This window comes from Salmo salar, chromosome ssa19 (genome assembly GCF_905237065.1).
Source record: "Salmo salar chromosome ssa19, Ssal_v3.1, whole genome shotgun sequence".
Lineage (NCBI taxonomy): Eukaryota > Metazoa > Chordata > Actinopteri > Salmoniformes > Salmonidae > Salmo > Salmo salar.
The window spans coordinates 82,107,686-82,124,669 of NC_059460.1; the positions used below are offsets into that span (position 1 = coordinate 82,107,686).

The 16,984-nt window shown below is 46.4% G+C and overlaps 1 protein-coding gene across 3 annotated transcripts in view; it reads right to left on the reverse strand.

Moving 5' to 3' along the window:
- Window positions 1-16,984, reverse strand: part of LOC106579720 (nuclear receptor coactivator 2) — a 226,057-nt gene that overhangs the window by 107,701 nt on the left and 101,372 nt on the right. For all 3 annotated transcript variants that reach the window (XM_045702808.1, XM_045702809.1, XM_045702810.1), the window contains exon 4: window positions 11,202-11,305. In XM_045702808.1, coding sequence (XP_045558764.1) covers window positions 11,202-11,305 — 104 coding nt within the window. The remainder of the gene's footprint in view (window positions 1-11,201; window positions 11,306-16,984) is intronic.

Consider the following 16,984-nt stretch of genomic DNA (forward strand, 5'->3'; position numbering starts at 1 on the left):
TCCCGTCTCCCGGTCCCGTCTCCCGGTCCCGTCTCCCGGTCCCGTCTCCCGGTCCTGTCTCCGGTCCTGTCCCTGTCTGAAGTGGATAGCTCACTCCAACATCAACGTTTGTCAGATGTTTCCATACATGAAAACGTATGTCATGTGTTAATGTTCTGACGTACAGTGCCTAGTGGAAGTCAACACACCCCTTTACACTTTGCTGCCTTAAAATGTAAATCTAAAATGGGACTGAATGATGATTTTTTCTCATACAGATCTAAACAACATGTTCAAAGTCCAGATGTAGAATTTGTATTGACTGCATACGTCTTCACGCCCCAGAGTTAATGAGTGGTGGACGTACCTTAGGCAGCCATTACAGCTGGGATGCTACCATCCTGCTCTGAATCTACCTGCAGCCCTTTCAGCATATAACTGTCTGAATAAACAAACAGCCCTTTCAGCACGTAACTGTCTGTCTGAATAAACAAACAGCCCTTTCAGCACGTAACTGTCTGTCTGAATAAACAAACAGCCCTTTCAGCACGTAACTGTCTGTCTGAATAAACAAACAGCCCTTTCAGCACGTAACTGTCTGAATAAAGATGACACTTCACTGTGTTTCTATGAATGAATAATGTAGATGAGAAGGCTACAAATTCATCCCAAATGGCTCCCTATTCCCCATTCAGTGCCCTAATTTTGACCAAGGTCCATAGACAATAGAGTGCCATTTGGGATGCAATCTACCTCTACCCGTCTCTGCAGCTACCAGGCAGAGTTACAGCTGCTACTATCGCCATCTGTAATGTCATTCATGAACCATCTGATATTCATGAGCCAACTGGACCCAGGCTAATAACGACCAACTGAACCCAGGCGAATAACGTCCAACTGAACCCAGTCGAATAACGTCCAACTGAACCCTGGCGAATAACGTCCAACTGAACCCAGGCGAATAACGTCCAACTGAACCCAGGCGAATAACGTCCAACTGAACCCAGGCGAATAACGTCCAACTGAACCCAGGCGAATAACGTCCAACTGAACCCAGGCGAATAACGTCCAACTGAACCCAGGCGAATAACGTCCAACTGAACCCAGGCGAATAACGTCCAACTGAACCCAGGCGAATAACGTCGAACCCATGTGTGAGCTGTAGGAAATGGTAACTGTCATAAATATTATACACTGAGTGTACAAAACATTAAGAACACCGTCCTGTTATTGAGTTGCACCCTCTTTTGCCCTCAGAAGCACCTCGATTTGTTGGGGAATGGACTCTACAAGGTGTCGAAAGCGTTCCAGAGGGATGCTGAACCCATGTTGACTCCAATGCTTCCCACAGTTGTGTCAAGTTGGCTGGATGTCCTTTGTGTGATGGACCATTCGTCACTTGAAACTGTTGAAAAATGTGAAAAACCTAGCAGCATTGCAGTTCTTGTCACAAACCGGTGCGACTGGCACCTACCACCATACCCCGTTCAAAGGCACTTCAATCTATTGTCTTGCCCCTTCACCCCTCTGAATGGCCACACATACACAATCCATGTCTCAGATGTCTCGAGGCTTAAAAATCCATATTTAACCTGTCTCCTCTTCATCTACACTGATTGAAGTGGATTTAACAAGAACTTGGAAACCCTCAAAAAGTAGGTCTGTTGTATCTTATCTTTTTTCTTGCTGAAAAATACACACACACACACACACACACACACACACACACACATACATACACACACACACACACACACACACAGACACACACACACACACACACACACACACACACACACACACACACACACACACACACACACAACCGGTCAAAAGTTTTAGAACACCTACTTATTCAAGGGATTTTCTTAATTTTTACTATTTTCTACATTGTAGAATAATAGTGAAGACATCAAAACTATGAAATAACACATATGGAATCATGTAGTAACCAAAAAATTGTTAAACAAATCAAAACATATTTTATATTCTTCAAAGTAGTCACCCTTTGCCGTCAACCAACTTCACCTGGAATGCTTTTCCAACAGTCTTGAAGGAGTTCCCACATATGCTGAGCACCTGTTAGCTGTTTTTCCTTCACTCTACGGTCCAATTCATCCCAAACCATCTCAATTGGGTTGAGGTCGGGTGATTGTGGAGGCCAGGTCATCTGACGCAGCACTCCATCACTCTCCTTCTTGGTCAAATAGCCCTTACACAGCCTGGAGGTGTGTTGGGTCATTGTCCTGTTGAAAAACAAATGATAGTCTCCTCTGAACAGTTGATGTTGAGATGTGTCTGTTACTTGAACTCTGAAGCATTTATTTGGGCTGCAATTTCTGAGGCTGGTAACTCTACTGAACTTTTCCTCTGCAGCAGAGGTAACTCTGGGTCTTCCTTTCCTGTGGCGGTCCTCATGAGGCTGGTAACTCTAATGAACTTATCCTCTGCAGCAGAGGTAACTCTGGGTCTTCCTTTCCTGTGGCGGTCCTCATGAGAGCCAGTTTCATCATAGAGCTTGATGGTTTTTACGACTGCAATTGAAGAAAGTTCTTGAAATGTTCCTTAATGACTGACCTTCATGTCTTAAAGTACTGATGGACTGTTGTTTCTCTTCTTTGAGCTGTTCTTGCCATAATATGGACTTGGTATTTTACCTAATAATAATAATAATATAATATATATATAATAATATAATAACATCTTCTGTATACCCCACACTACATTGTCACAACACAACTGATTGGCTCAAACGCATTAAGGAAAGAAAGAAATTCCACAAATGAACAAGTCACACCTGTTAATTGAAATCAAATCAAATTGTATTTGTCAAATGCGCCAAATACAACAGGTGTAGACCTTACAGTGAAATGCTTACTTACAAGCCCTTAACCAACAATGCTTTAAGAAGTACATTTTTTTTCTTAAGTAGAAATTAGAAAATAAAAGTTACAAATAATTAAAGAGCAGCAGTAAAATAATAAGTGAGGCTATATACAGGGTGTTACGGTACAGAGTCAATGTGTAGGCTATATACAGGGGGTTACCGGTACAGAGTCAATGTGGAGGCTATATACAGGGTGTTACAGTACAGAGTCAATGTGGAGGCTATATACAGGGTGTTACAGTACAGAGTCAATGTGTAGGCTATATACAGGGGGTTACCGGTACAGAGTCAATGTGGAGGCTATATACAGGGTGTTACAGTACAGAGTCAATGTGGAGGCTATATACAGGGTGTTACGATACAGAGTCAATGTGGAGGCTATATACAGGGGGTACCGGTACAGAGTCAATGTGGAGGCTATATACAGGGGGTACCAGTACAGAGTCAATGTGGAGGCTATATACAGGGGGTACCGGTACAGAGTCAATGTGGAGGCTATATACAGGGGGTACCGGTACAGAGTCAATGTGGAGGCTATATACAGGGGGTACCGGTACAGAGTCAGTGTGGAGGCTATATACAGGGGGTACCGGTACAGAGTCAATGTGGAGGCTATATACAGGGGGTACCAGTACAGAGTCAGTGTGGAGGCTATATACAGGGGGTACCGGTACAGAGTCAATGTGGAGGCTATATACAGGGGGTACCGGTACAGAGTCAATGTGGAGGCTATATACAGGGGGTACCGGTACAGAGTCAGTGTGGAGGCTATATACAGGGGGTACCGGTACAGAGTCAATGTGGAGGCTATATACAGGGGGTACCGGTACAGAGTCAATGTGGAGGCTATATACAGGGGGTACCGGTACAGAGTCAATGTGGAGGCTATATACAGGAGGTACCGGTACAGAGTCAATGTGGAGACTATATACAGGGTGTTACGATACAGAGTCAATGTGGAGGCTATATACAGGGGGTACCGGTACAGAGTCAATGTGGAGGCTATATACAGGGTGTTACGGTACAGAGTCATTGTGGAGGCTATATACAGGGGGTACCGGTACAGAGTCAATGTGGAGGCTATATACAGGGGGTACCGGTACAGAGTCAATGTGGAGGCTATATACAGGGTGTTACGGTACAGAGTCAATGTGGAGGCTATATACAGGGGGTACCGGTACAGAGTCAATGTGGAGGCTATATACAGGGGGTACCAGTACAGAGTCAATGTGGAGGCTATATACAGGGGGTACCGGTACAGAGTCAATGTGGAGGCTATATACAGGGGGTACCGGTACAGAGTCAATGTGGAGGCTATATACAGGGGGTACCGGTACAGAGTCAGTGTGGAGGCTATATACAGGGGGTACCGGTACAGAGTCAATGTGGAGGCTATATACAGGGGGTACCAGTACAGAGTCAGTGTGGAGGCTATATACAGGGGGTACCGGTACAGAGTCAATGTGGAGGCTATATACAGGGGGTACCGGTACAGAGTCAATGTGGAGGCTATATACAGGGGGTACCGGTACAGAGTCAGTGTGGAGGCTATATACAGGGGGTACCGGTACAGAGTCAATGTGGAGGCTATATACAGGGGGTACCGGTACAGAGTCAATGTGGAGGCTATATACAGGGGGTACCGGTACAGAGTCAATGTGGAGGCTATATACAGGAGGTACCGGTACAGAGTCAATGTGGAGACTATATACAGGGTGTTACGATACAGAGTCAATGTGGAGGCTATATACAGGGGGTACCGGTACAGAGTCAATGTGGAGGCTATATACAGGGGGTACCGGTAAAGAGTCAATGTGGAGGCTATATACAGGGGGTACCGGTACAGAGTCAATGTGGAGGCTATATACAGGGGGTACCGGTACAGAGTCAATGTGGAGGCTATATACAGGGTGTTACGGTAAAGAGTCATTGTGGAGGCTATATACAGGGGGTACCGGTACAGAGTCAATGTGGAGGCTATATACAGGGGGTACCGGTACAGAGTCAATGTGGAGGCTATATACAGGGTGTTACGGTAACGAGTCAATGCGCGGGGGCATCCGGTTAGTCGAGATAATTGTGGTAATACGTACATGTAGGTAGAGTTAAAGTGACTATGCATAGGTTATAAACAGAGTAGCAGCAGCATAAACGAGGTGTCTGGGTAGCCCTTTGATTAGCTGTTAAGCAGTCTTATGGCTTGGGGTTAGAAGGGTTAAGCAGTCATATGGACCTCGACTTGGCGCTCCGGCACCGCTTGCCGTGCAATAGCAGAGGGAACAGTCTATGTCTAGGGTGGATGGAGGCTTTGACAATTTTAGGGCCTTCCTCTGACACCGCCTGGTGTAGAGGTCCTGGATGGCAGGAAGCTTGGCCCCAGTGATGTACTGGGCCGTTCACACTACCCTCTGTAGTGCCTTGATGTCGGAGGCCGAGCAGTTGCCATACCAGGCGGTGATGCAACCGGTCAGGATGCTCTCGACGGTGTAGCTGTAGAACCTTTTGAGGATCTGAGGACCCATGCCAAATCTTTTCAGTCTCCTGAGGGGGAATAGATTTTGTTGTGCCCTCTTCACGACTGTCTTGGTGTGTTTGGACCATGTTAGTTTGTTGGTGGTGTGGACACCAAGGAACTTGAAACCCTCAACCTGCTCCACTTTGACCCCGTCAATGAGAACGGGGGCGTGCTCAGTCCTCCTTTTCCTGTAGTCCACAATCATCTCTTTTGTCTTGATCACGTTGAGGGAGAGGTTGCGGTCCTGGCACCACACGGCCAGGACTCTGACCTCCTCCCTATAGGCTGTCTCATCGTTGTCGGTGATCAGGCCTACCACTGTTGTGTCATCGGTAAACTTAATAATGGTGTTGGAGTCGTGCCTGGCCGTGCAGTCATGAGTGAACAGGTAGTACAGGAGGGGACTGAGCACGCACCCCTGAGGGGCCCCCGTGTTGAGGATCAGCGTTTGTCAATTTTATTATCGATTGATTGAACGTTGGCTAAAAGGACCGACGGTAAAGGTAGATTACCATCTCGGCGATGGATCCTTACAAGGCACCGGGACCGTCGTCCACGACACCTCCATCTTTCCCTCCTGCGAATGACAGGGGATGAGGGCCTTGTCGGGTGTCTGGAGTAAATCCTTCCCGTCCGACTCGTTGAAGAAGAAGAAGAATTCCTCCAGGGTGAGTAATCGCTGCCCTGATATCAAGAAGCTCTATTCGGTCATGGTGGCAAAAACATTATGTACAGAATAAGTTACAAATAATGCGAAAAAACAAACAATAGCACAATTGGTTATGGGAACGTAAAACGGCGGCCATCTCCATCGGCGCCATTGCATTCCATGTGACTACCTCATGAAGCTGGTTGAGAGAATGCCAAGTGTGCGCAAAGCTGTCATCAAGGCAAAGGGTGGCTATTTGAAGAATCTCAAATATAAAATATATTCTTGATTTGTTTAATACTTTTTGGTTACTACATGATTCCATGTGCATACATACACAAACACAGTGCCAGTCAAATGTTTGGACACACCTACTCATTCAAGGGTTTTTCCTTAATTTTACTATTTTCTACATTGTAGAATAATAGTGAAGACATCAAAACTATGAAATAACACATATGGAATCATGTAGTAAGCAAAAGTGTTAAACAAATCAAAATATAATTTTATATGAGATTCTTCAAAGTAGCCACCCTTTGCCTTGATGACAGCTTTTCTCACTCTTGTAAAGCGTTGGTCCCATGTTTCATGTCTAAGGTACTGCATCTCAGTGCTAGAGGCGTCACTACAGACCCTGGCTCGATTCCAGGCTGTAACACAACCGACCGTGATTGGGAGTCCCATAGGGAGGCGCACAATTGGCCCAGCGTCTTCCAGGTTAGGGTTTGGCCGTCATTGTAAATAAGAATTTGTTCTTAACTGGCTAGCCTAGTTAAATAAAGGTTACATAAAAAGATCCCAGAAATGTTCCACACGCCAACAAAATGTATTTCTCTCAAATTTTGTGCACAAATTAGTTTACATCCTTGTTCATGAGCATTTGTTCTTTGCCAAGATAATCCATCCACCTGACAGGTGTGGCATATCAAGAAGTTGATTAAACAGAATGATCCTTAGCCAGGTGAACCTTGTCCTAGGGACAATAAAAGGCCACTAAAATGTGAAGATTTGTCACACAACACAATGCCACAGATGTCTAAAGTTTTGAGGAGTGTGTAATTGGCATGCTGACTGCAGGGATGTCCACCAGACCTGTTGCCATGTAACCACGCCAGGACCTCCACATCTAGATTCTTCCCCTGTGGGATCGTCTGAGACCAGCCACCTTGACAGCCGATGAAACTGAGGAGTATTGCGGTCTGTAATAAAGCCCTTTCGTGGGGAAAAACTCATTCTGATTGGCTGGGCCTGGCTCCCCAGTGGGTGGGCCTATGCCCTCCCAGTTCCACCTAGGACTGCGGCTCTGCCCAGTCATGTGAAATCCATAGATTTATTTATTTATTTCAATTGACTGATTTCCTTATACGAAATGTAAATCAGTAGAATTGTTGCACTTATATTTTTGTTCAGTATATATACACACAATAGAGAGAGAGGGACAGACCGAGAGAGAGACAGAGCGAGAGAGAGACAGACCGAGAGAGAGACAGACCGAGAGAGAGACAGAGCGAGAGAGAGACAGACCGACCGAGAGACAGACCGACCGAGAGACAGACCGACCGAATGACAGACCGACCGAGAGACAGACCGACCGAGAGACAGACCGACCGAGAGACAGATTTCCTGCAATATGCTGATGATTTGGTACTTCTATCACCAACCAAAGAAGGTCTTCAACAGAACCTTACCATTCTAGAGCAATATTGCCATAATTGGTGGGACCTGGCGGTAAATAACAAACCATGATTTTCCAGAACAAAACCCAGATGTCAGAAACACAAATTCTCCCTGAACAACACCATAATTGAACAAACTAAAAATGACTCATACCTTGGTCTGACCATATCTGCATCTGGAAACTTTAATATGGCAGTGAATGCACTCAAAGAAAAAAGCCCGCAGAGCATTGTACGCAATAAAAATGAAATTATTCAATATCAACATCCCAATTAAAATTTGGACCAAAATATTTGACAGTGTAATCCTACCAATAGCTCTTTAGAGAGGTGAGGTCTGGGGAGCCAATCAGTAAACTGGGCTTTAAAATTTGGGACAAACATCCAATTGAACCTGCTACATGCAGACTGGCTAGCTAACTGACAGGCCGACTGGCTAGCTAACTGACAGGCTGACAGGCTAGCTAACTGACAGGCTGACTGGCTAGCTAACTGACAGGCTGACTGGCTAGCTAACTGACAGGCAGACTGGCTAGCTAACTGACAGGCAGACTGGCTAGCTAACTGACAGGCAGACTGGCTAGCTAACTGACAGGCAGACTGGCTAGCTAACTGACAGGCAGACTGGCTAGCTAACTGACAGGCAGACTGGCTAGCTAACTGACAGGCAGACTGGCTAGCTAACTGACAGGCTAACTGACAGGCTGACTGGCTAGCTAACTGACAGGCTAGCTAACTGACAGGCTGACTGGCTAGCTAACTGACAGGCCGACTGGCTAGCTAACTGACAGGCCGACTGGCTAGCTAACTGACAGGCCGACTGGCTAGCTAACTGACAGGCTGACTGGCTAGCTAACTGACAGGCAGACTGGCTAGCTAACTGACAGGCAGACTGGCTAGCTAACTGACAGACTGACTGGCTAGCTAACTGACAGGCTAGCTAACTGACAGGCTAGCTAACTGACAGGCTAGCTAACTGACAGGCTAGCTAACTGACAGGCAGACTGGCTAGCTAACTGACAGGCAGACTGGCTAGCTAACTGACAGGCTACCTAACTGACAGGCTGACTGGCTAGCTAACTGACAGGCTGACTGGCTAGCTAACTGACAGGCAGACTGGCTAGCTAACTGACAGGCAGACTGGCTAGCTAACTGACAGGCAGACTGGCTAGCTAACTGACAGGCAGACTGGCAAGCTAACTGACAGGCTAGCTAACTGACAGGCTGACTGGCTAGCTAACTGACAGGCTGACTGGCTAGCTAACTGACAGGCTGACTGGCTAGCTAACTGACAGGCAGACTGGCTAGCTAACTGACAGGCAGACTGGCTAGCTAACTGACAGGCAGACTGGCTAGCTAACTGACAGACTGACTGGCTAGCTAACTGACAGGCTGACTGGCTAGCTAACTGGCAGGCTACCTAACTGACAGGCTGACTGGCTAGCTAACTGACAGGCTGACTGGCTAGCTAACTGACAGGCAGACTGGCTAGCTAACTGACAGGCAGACTGGCTAGCTAACTGACAGGCAGACTGGCTAGCTAACTGACAGGCAGACTGGCTAGCTAACTGACAGGCAGACTGGCTAGCTAACTGACAGGCAGACTGGCTAGCTAACTGACAGGCAGACTGGCTAGCTAACTGACAGGCTGACAGGCTAGCTAACTGACAGGCTAGCTAACTGACAGGCAGACTGGCTAGCTAACTGACAGGCAGACTGGCTAGCTAACTGACAGGCTGACTGGCTAGCTAACTGGCTACCTAACTGACAGGCTGACTGGCTAGCTAACTGACAGGCAGACTGGCTAGCTAACTGACAGGCAGACTGGCTAGCTAACTGACAGGCAGACTGGCTAGCTAACTGACTGGCTAGCTAACTGACAGGCAGACTGGCTAGCTAACTGACTGGCTAGCTAACTGACAGGCAGACTGGCTAGCTAACTGACTGGCTAGCTAACTGACAGGCAGACTGGCTAGCTAACTGACAGGCTGACTATTTGACTGACAACTGCCCTGCTGAGTTAGTGTGTCCTCTCTCTTCCTGGTCATTTTCTGCAGACAAATGAAGCAGAAATGTGTACTCTGATTTCATCTGGTTGTAAATCACTGGTCTGCTGTGGTGTTTCTACACTGCTCTGATTTCATCTGGTTGTAAATCACTGGTCTGCTGTAGTGTGCTGAGCAACGACCCCGTTGTCTCACACAGCCAACAGACCGCCATACCCACAGCTACTGAAGTGCCTCTGACGTCTAATGGCAAAGCAACACCCACAGCCTCACTGCCTCACTGCCTGCCAGTTCATTCAGCCCTCTCTTCCCTCTGTTCACTGTGAGATGTCTCCTGTCAGGATAATATTTATAGCTCTGGAGGTCCACCGTCACTGAATCCACATGCTACTCTGCTAAATATAGCCACTTTCCCTCTCTCCCCCTCTCTACTGCCTCCCACTCCACTGTCCTTCCCTCTCTCCCTCTCCACTGCCCTTCCCTCCCTCCCTCTCCACTGCCCTTCCCTCTCTCCCTCTCCACTGCCCTTCCCTCTCTCCCTCTCCACTGCCCTTCCCTCTCTCCCTCTCCACTGTCCTTCCCTCTCTCCCTCTCCACTGCCCTTCCCTCGCTCCCTCCCTCTCCACTGTCCTTCCCTCTCTCCCTCTCCACTGCCCTTCCCTCTCTCCCTCTCCACTGCCCTTCCCTCCCTCCCTCTCCACTGCCCTTCCCTCTCTCCCTCTCCACTGTCCTTCCCTCTCTCCCTCTCCACTGCCCTTCCCTCGCTCCCTCCCTCTCCACTGCCCTTCCCTCTCTCCCTCTCCACTGCCCTTCCCTCTCTCCCTCTCCACTGCCCTTCCCTCTCTCCCTCTCCACTGCCCTTCCCTCTCTCCCTCTCCACTGCCCTTCCCTCTCTCCCTCCTGCCTGCTTTCCCATCTGTTGGCTGCCGGTGGATGGAGGGACAGACAGGGAGACCAGCGTTTCACACCCACGCTCTCTCTCTGAGTACGGACTCTGTTAGCTCGCTCCGTAGACATAGGCAGTCGGCAGGAAATGCCCCCACATGTCAGCATGTAAAAGCAACCTTGGTTTTGAATGAACTATATATATAACCCTGCCCAGTCCAGCAAGCCCAACCCAGCCTAGCCCAGCCTAGCCTAACCTAGCCCAGCCCAGCCTAGCCCAGCCTAGCCCAACCCAGCCTAGCCTAACCTAGCCCAGCCAAGCCTAGCCCAACCCAGCCTAGCCCAGCCCAGCCTAGCCCAGCATAGCCTAGCCCAACCTAGCCTAGCCTAGCCCAACCCAGCCTAGCCCAACCCAGCCTAGCCTAGCCTAACCCAGCCTAGCCTAACCCAGCCTAGCCTAGCCTAGCCCAGCCTAGCCCAACCCAACCCAGCCTAGCCTAGCCTAGCCCAACCCAGCCTAGCCTAGCCCAACCCAGCCTAGCCTAGCCTAGCCTAGCCCAACCCAACCTAGCCCAACCCAGCAGTAGCAGCAGCTTTCACTCACCTCCAGCATCATTGGTCCGAGAGCCTCCTTGTCGATGACGGATTGGCCCGTTGATGAGATGTCCGCCTTCTGTACCTCCTCCTCATTGGCTGCTGCTGCTTTCTCTGTGGGAGAGAAAGCCAATCAGATTCATCATGTTTCTTTCTTTTTCTTTACCTCAAATGTCCTCATCGACAGCCTCATCGACAGCCTCATCGACAGCCTCATCGACAGCCTCATCAACAGATATAAACCTTAAACTGAGAGACAAAGACTGGCTCTAAACTGGAGACAACTAGTCTGAGCGAAATGGCACCCTAGTACCTCGAGCCCATCAAAAGTAGTGCACTACAAATGTAATAGGTTGCTATTTGGGACGATAAGAACATGCTGTTCATTTGGATCGCTCAGTTACCTCCTCTTCCTTCTTCCTGTTTAATAGAGATTCAGTCTGTTAAAGAAAGTAACAGCTTGAGGATCTCTTTTAACATTTAGTCTTCTGTTTCAGTTTAATAAAGAGAATAACAGATCTTCAAGGGAGGAGAAATGTATCCATCTCTTCAACAATAATCAAATGAGTCCTAATGTAGGCAATGTGATCCCATTAATAATCCAGACATTATCAACGACATTCACCCTCAAATCCCTCATTACAATCACTGACCTATATGAGAGACATCACACAGACAGTCCCAAATGGCATCCCTATTCCCTTTAAAGTGCACTACTCTTGACAAGTGCCCGTAGGGAAACCCATAGGTCAAAGGTTACGTGTACTATGCAGTGGATAGGTCTCTCTCTCTCTCTCTCTCTCAGCATTCACCCACAGCGTATTGTCTAGACACCACCCGCTGCCATGTCACTAGCTGGGGCACGAACTGTGTGTGTGAGCGCGCGCAGCATGAAGCTTTCACGCAGGTGGCGGGCGGCTAGATGGGATGGTCATTGTCAACGCAAGAAAAAGACCTCTAAAGTCATTATGGGAAAAGAACCTTCGCCCCTCCTCCAACTGAGTAAACAACTTCTGTTGTCGGACGGAGTGACGGTGGGTCAACAGTGCTGAACACAACATAACAATACACTCCAATAAATAAAAATAAAAAATAGGTATTATGGATGTTATCTAGCCAATACAAAGGTAGGGGGCAATACTTTTCCAAGAGTAGGAGTCAGATAAATAAAGGTCAGATGGTTTACCGATGCAGCAACATGAAGTATAGAGATGAGGAGTTAGTGTATGACTACATCCCAAATAGCACCCTATCCTCTATATACACTACGTTTGACCAGGGCCCATAGGGAATAGGGTGTCTACCTGGTACGCGCTTAACTAAATGTATCCTCTATGTACAGTTCATGAGGCTCCATACCTCCTCCATTCAGGGATTGGGTTTTTATTAGGCATGCAGAGAGCCCCTAGATTCAAAGCAAAGTCTGCCCTACTTCTAAACATGGTGCTGATGAGGAGGAGGGGGACGTATTAGAGTGTCGCACCGCGGCAGTTTCAACGTGAGACCATATGGCAGGGGGAGACAGGTACACAGGGAGGAACGGAGGAGGAGAGGAAGGAAGGGGGGTGGTGAGGCGCTAGTATGCTGGCAGCACACACACTGAGCTCTTCCACAGTGTGAAAACAGAGCAGGAAGAGTAGCCAAGGAGAAGCAGCAGGCTCCATTCTGCATCTCACACACACCTCTTTCAGGGTTAATGGTGTGTGTGTGTGTGTGTGTGTGTGTGTGTGTGTGTGTGTGTGTGTGTGTGTGTGTGTGTGTGTGTGTGTGTGTGTGTGTGTGTGTGTGTGTGTGTGTGTGTGTGTGTGTGTGTGTGTGTGTGACCCAGCAGGCTCCAGTAAACCAGCACAGCTGATGCAAGTACAACATCATCACTCACTGTCTCACACACACACACTCACAGTCTCTCACACACACACACACTCACTGTCTCACACACACACACATAGTTATTTGTGTATCATCTTGGCACATTCTCTGTACATTGTCCTAATAGGAACCATTGTGTATAATGTGTAGGACCTTATTACCTAACGATATGTTACAGAGCTGAACGACTGGTTTTATATGTGACAGAGTGGTGTGTGTTTAGTTTATGAATTCAACCATTTTATAAAACACGCAAAACAGTCTGGGACTTATTTCCATTGTTGTCCTCTTGAGACAAGATGGCTAGACAAGATCCAACACAGTTGAACACAGTATGACAGATATAATAAAATATAAAAACAGAGAAGAAGAACATATATCTCATCATTCCAGTTACATCGTAGGGGTTATTCACATGGGCACAGAAGACATCAAACAGTTTTTTTACTTTATTTTTTTTTTTTAAATATGCCCAGAGAGGAAGTCGTTTTTCCACTCTGAATGAGGGCCGTAGTCATCCCAGGTAGCTAACAGAGGTTTCAGTAGTCAGCACCTCACCCCTTTAACACCACTCTGATTTCAGAGGTCCTACACAATGTAGGTCTGGATCCAAAAATAATTGCTTCAGTTTCCCCAAAGTGCAGAGATAACTTATTATCTCCAAGCCATTTGCTAATGTTAGTAAGCTCTGCGCTAAGTACGCTCTACAACATAGTTTTACTTTTGTGAGACACCAGAAATGTAGGGAAAAGGAAAAGACGGCAAGAACGAGCATCTTTCATATCGTTAATATACAGTAAAAAAAACAGTAGAGGCCCAAGCACGCTTCCCTGCGGAACGCCACAACTCATTGGTTTTGCCTGAGACAGTGAACCTCTACTACTTGCTCCCTTCCTGACATATAGAACATTACCCAGCTTTAGAGGGATACCGCTTAACCCCAGTGCTTCTAGTTTGGAGATTAGGAGACAGTGGTTAACTGTATCAAAAGTCACGATGCCAATAAAATTTTAGGAGAACAACAACGACGTGCCGAGGTGCACAACGAAATTAGTTCTTAGTAGCTACCCCCTTCCAGGGATTTTCATTAAATGGCTGTCAAAGGAGAGATGTGTTGCTCTGATGTGATTAAACATCCAGATACTGTGTTATGTGTTGTATGTCTGTTTATGTGAATTCATTTATTTAAAAAAAAACACAACTTTAGGATAATATACACGGAACAAAAATATAAAAAAATCGCAACATGTAGTGTTGGTCCTATGTTATAAGAGCTGGAATGAAATATCACAGAAATGTTCCATACACACAAAAATGGGTTTGTGCACAAATTTGTTTGCATCCCTGTTGCATCCTCTTTACTGTGATTTATTATTGTTATTTTTTATTTATTAAACTGCATTGTTGGTTAGGGGCTTGTAAGTAAGAATTTCACTGTACGGTCTACACCTGCTGTATTCAGCATTTCACTGTAAGGTCTACTACACCTGTTGTATTCAGCATTTCACTGTGAGGTCTACTACACCTGTTGTATTCAGCATTTCACTGTAAGGTCTACTACACCTGTTGTATTCAGCATTTCACTGTAAGGTCTACTACACCTGTTGTATTCAGCATTTCACTGTGAGGTCTACTACACCTGCTGTATTCAGCATTTCACTGTAAGGTCTACTACACCTGTTGTATTCAGCATTTCACTGTGAGGTCTACTACACCTGCTGTATTCAGCATTTCACTGTAAGGTCTACTACACCTGTTGTATTCAGCATTTCACTGTGAGGTCTACTACACCTGTTGTATTCAGCATTTCACTGTGAGGTCTACTACACCTGTTGTATTCAGCATTTCACTGTAAGGTCTACTACACCTGTTGTATTCAGCATTTCACTGTGAGGTCTACTACACCTGTTGTATTCAGCATTTCACTGTAAGGTCTACTACACCTGTTGTATTCAGCATTTCACTGTAAGGTCTACTACACCTGTTGTATTCAGCATTTCACTGTGAGGTCTACTACACCTGTTGTATTCAGCATTTCACTGTGAGGTCTACTACACCTGTTGTATTCAGCATTTCACTGTAAGGTCTACTACACCTGTTGTATTCAGCATTTCACTGTGAGGTCTACTACACCTGTTGTATTCAGCATTTCACTGTGAGGTCTACTACACCTGTTTTATTCAGCATTTCACTGTAAGGTCTACTACACCTGTTGTATTCAGCATTTCACTGTAAGGTCTACTACACCTGTTGTATTCAGCATTTCACTGTGAGGTCTACTACACCTGTTGTATTCAGCATTTCACTGTGAGGTCTACTACACCTGTTGTATTCAGCATTTCACTGAGGTCTACTACACCTGTTGTATTCAGCATTTCACTGTAAGGTCTACTACACCTGCTGTATTCAGCATTTCACTGTAAGGTCTACACCTATTGTATTCAGCATTTCACTGTGAGGTCTACACCTGTTGTATTCAGCATTTCACTGTAAGGTCTACTACACCTGTTGTATTCAGCATTTCACTGTGAGGTCTACTACACCTGTTGTATTCAGTATTTCACTGTAAGGTCTACTACACCTGTTGTATTCAGTATTTCACTGTAAGGTCTACTACACCTGTTGTATTCAGTATTTCACTGTAAGGTCTACACCTGTTGTATTCGGCGTATGTGACTAATATAATTTGATTTGTTAGTGAGCATTTGTCTTTTGTCAAGATAATCCATCCACCTGAGAGGTGTGGCATATCAAGAAGTTGATTAAACATCATGATCATTACACAGGTGCAACTTGTGCTGGGGACAATAAAAGGCCACTCTAAAATGTGCAGTTTTGTCACACAACACAATGTCACAAGATGTCTCAAGTTTTGAGGGAGCGTACAATTGGCATGCTGACTGCAGGAATGTACCACCAGAGTTGTTGCCATTGAAGTTTCTCTACCATAAGCCGCCTCAACGTGGTTTTAGAGAACTTGGCAGTTCGTCCAACCGGCCTCACAACCGCAGACCACGTGCATGGCCATGTGTATGGCGTCGTGTGGGCGAGCGGTTTGCTGATGTCAACGTTGTGAACAGAGGCGCCCCATGGTGGAGGTGGGGTTATGGTTTGGGCAATGACAAATTGAATGCACAGAAATACCATGAGAAGATTGTGAGGTCCATTGTGAGGCCCTGTGGAGCCCATTGTGAGGCCCATTGTGAGGCCCATTGTGAGGCCCATTGTGAGGCCCATTGTGAGGCCCATTGTGAGGCCCATTGTGAGGCCCATTGTGAGGCCCACTGTGAGGCCCATTGTGAGGCCCATTGTGAGGCCCATTTGTTATGGTATCTGTGACCAACAGATTAATATCTGTATTCCCAGTCATATGAAATCCATAGATTAGAACCTAATGAATTTGATTCAATTGACTGATTTCCTTATATGAACTGTAACTCAGTACAATAAATGTAATTGTTGCATGTTGCCATTATACTGTTCAGTATAATATTCTTTACATGAATTACATTATTCCTTTAAGCAAATAGATTTTTAACTTACATGGACCGAACCATAAAAATACAACAAAGGGTTTGTCCCAAATGGCCCCCTACTCCCTATGTAGTGCACTACTTCCCTATGGAGCCTGGTCAAAAGTAATGCACTATATAAGGAATAGGGTGTCATTTGGAAACAAACACAATTTCCAGACTAACAGTCCTGCCCACACAATGGACTAACCTTCCGTTAGGGTCCAGGTACTGAACTAACCTTCCAGTTTCTGGACTAACCTTCTGTTAGGGTCCAGGTACTGAACTAACCTTCCAGGTACTGAACTAACCTTCTGTTAGGGTCCAGGTACTGAACTAACCTTCCGTTACCTTCCGTTAGGGTCCAGGTACTGAACTAACCTTCCGTTAGGGTCCAGGTACTGAACTAACC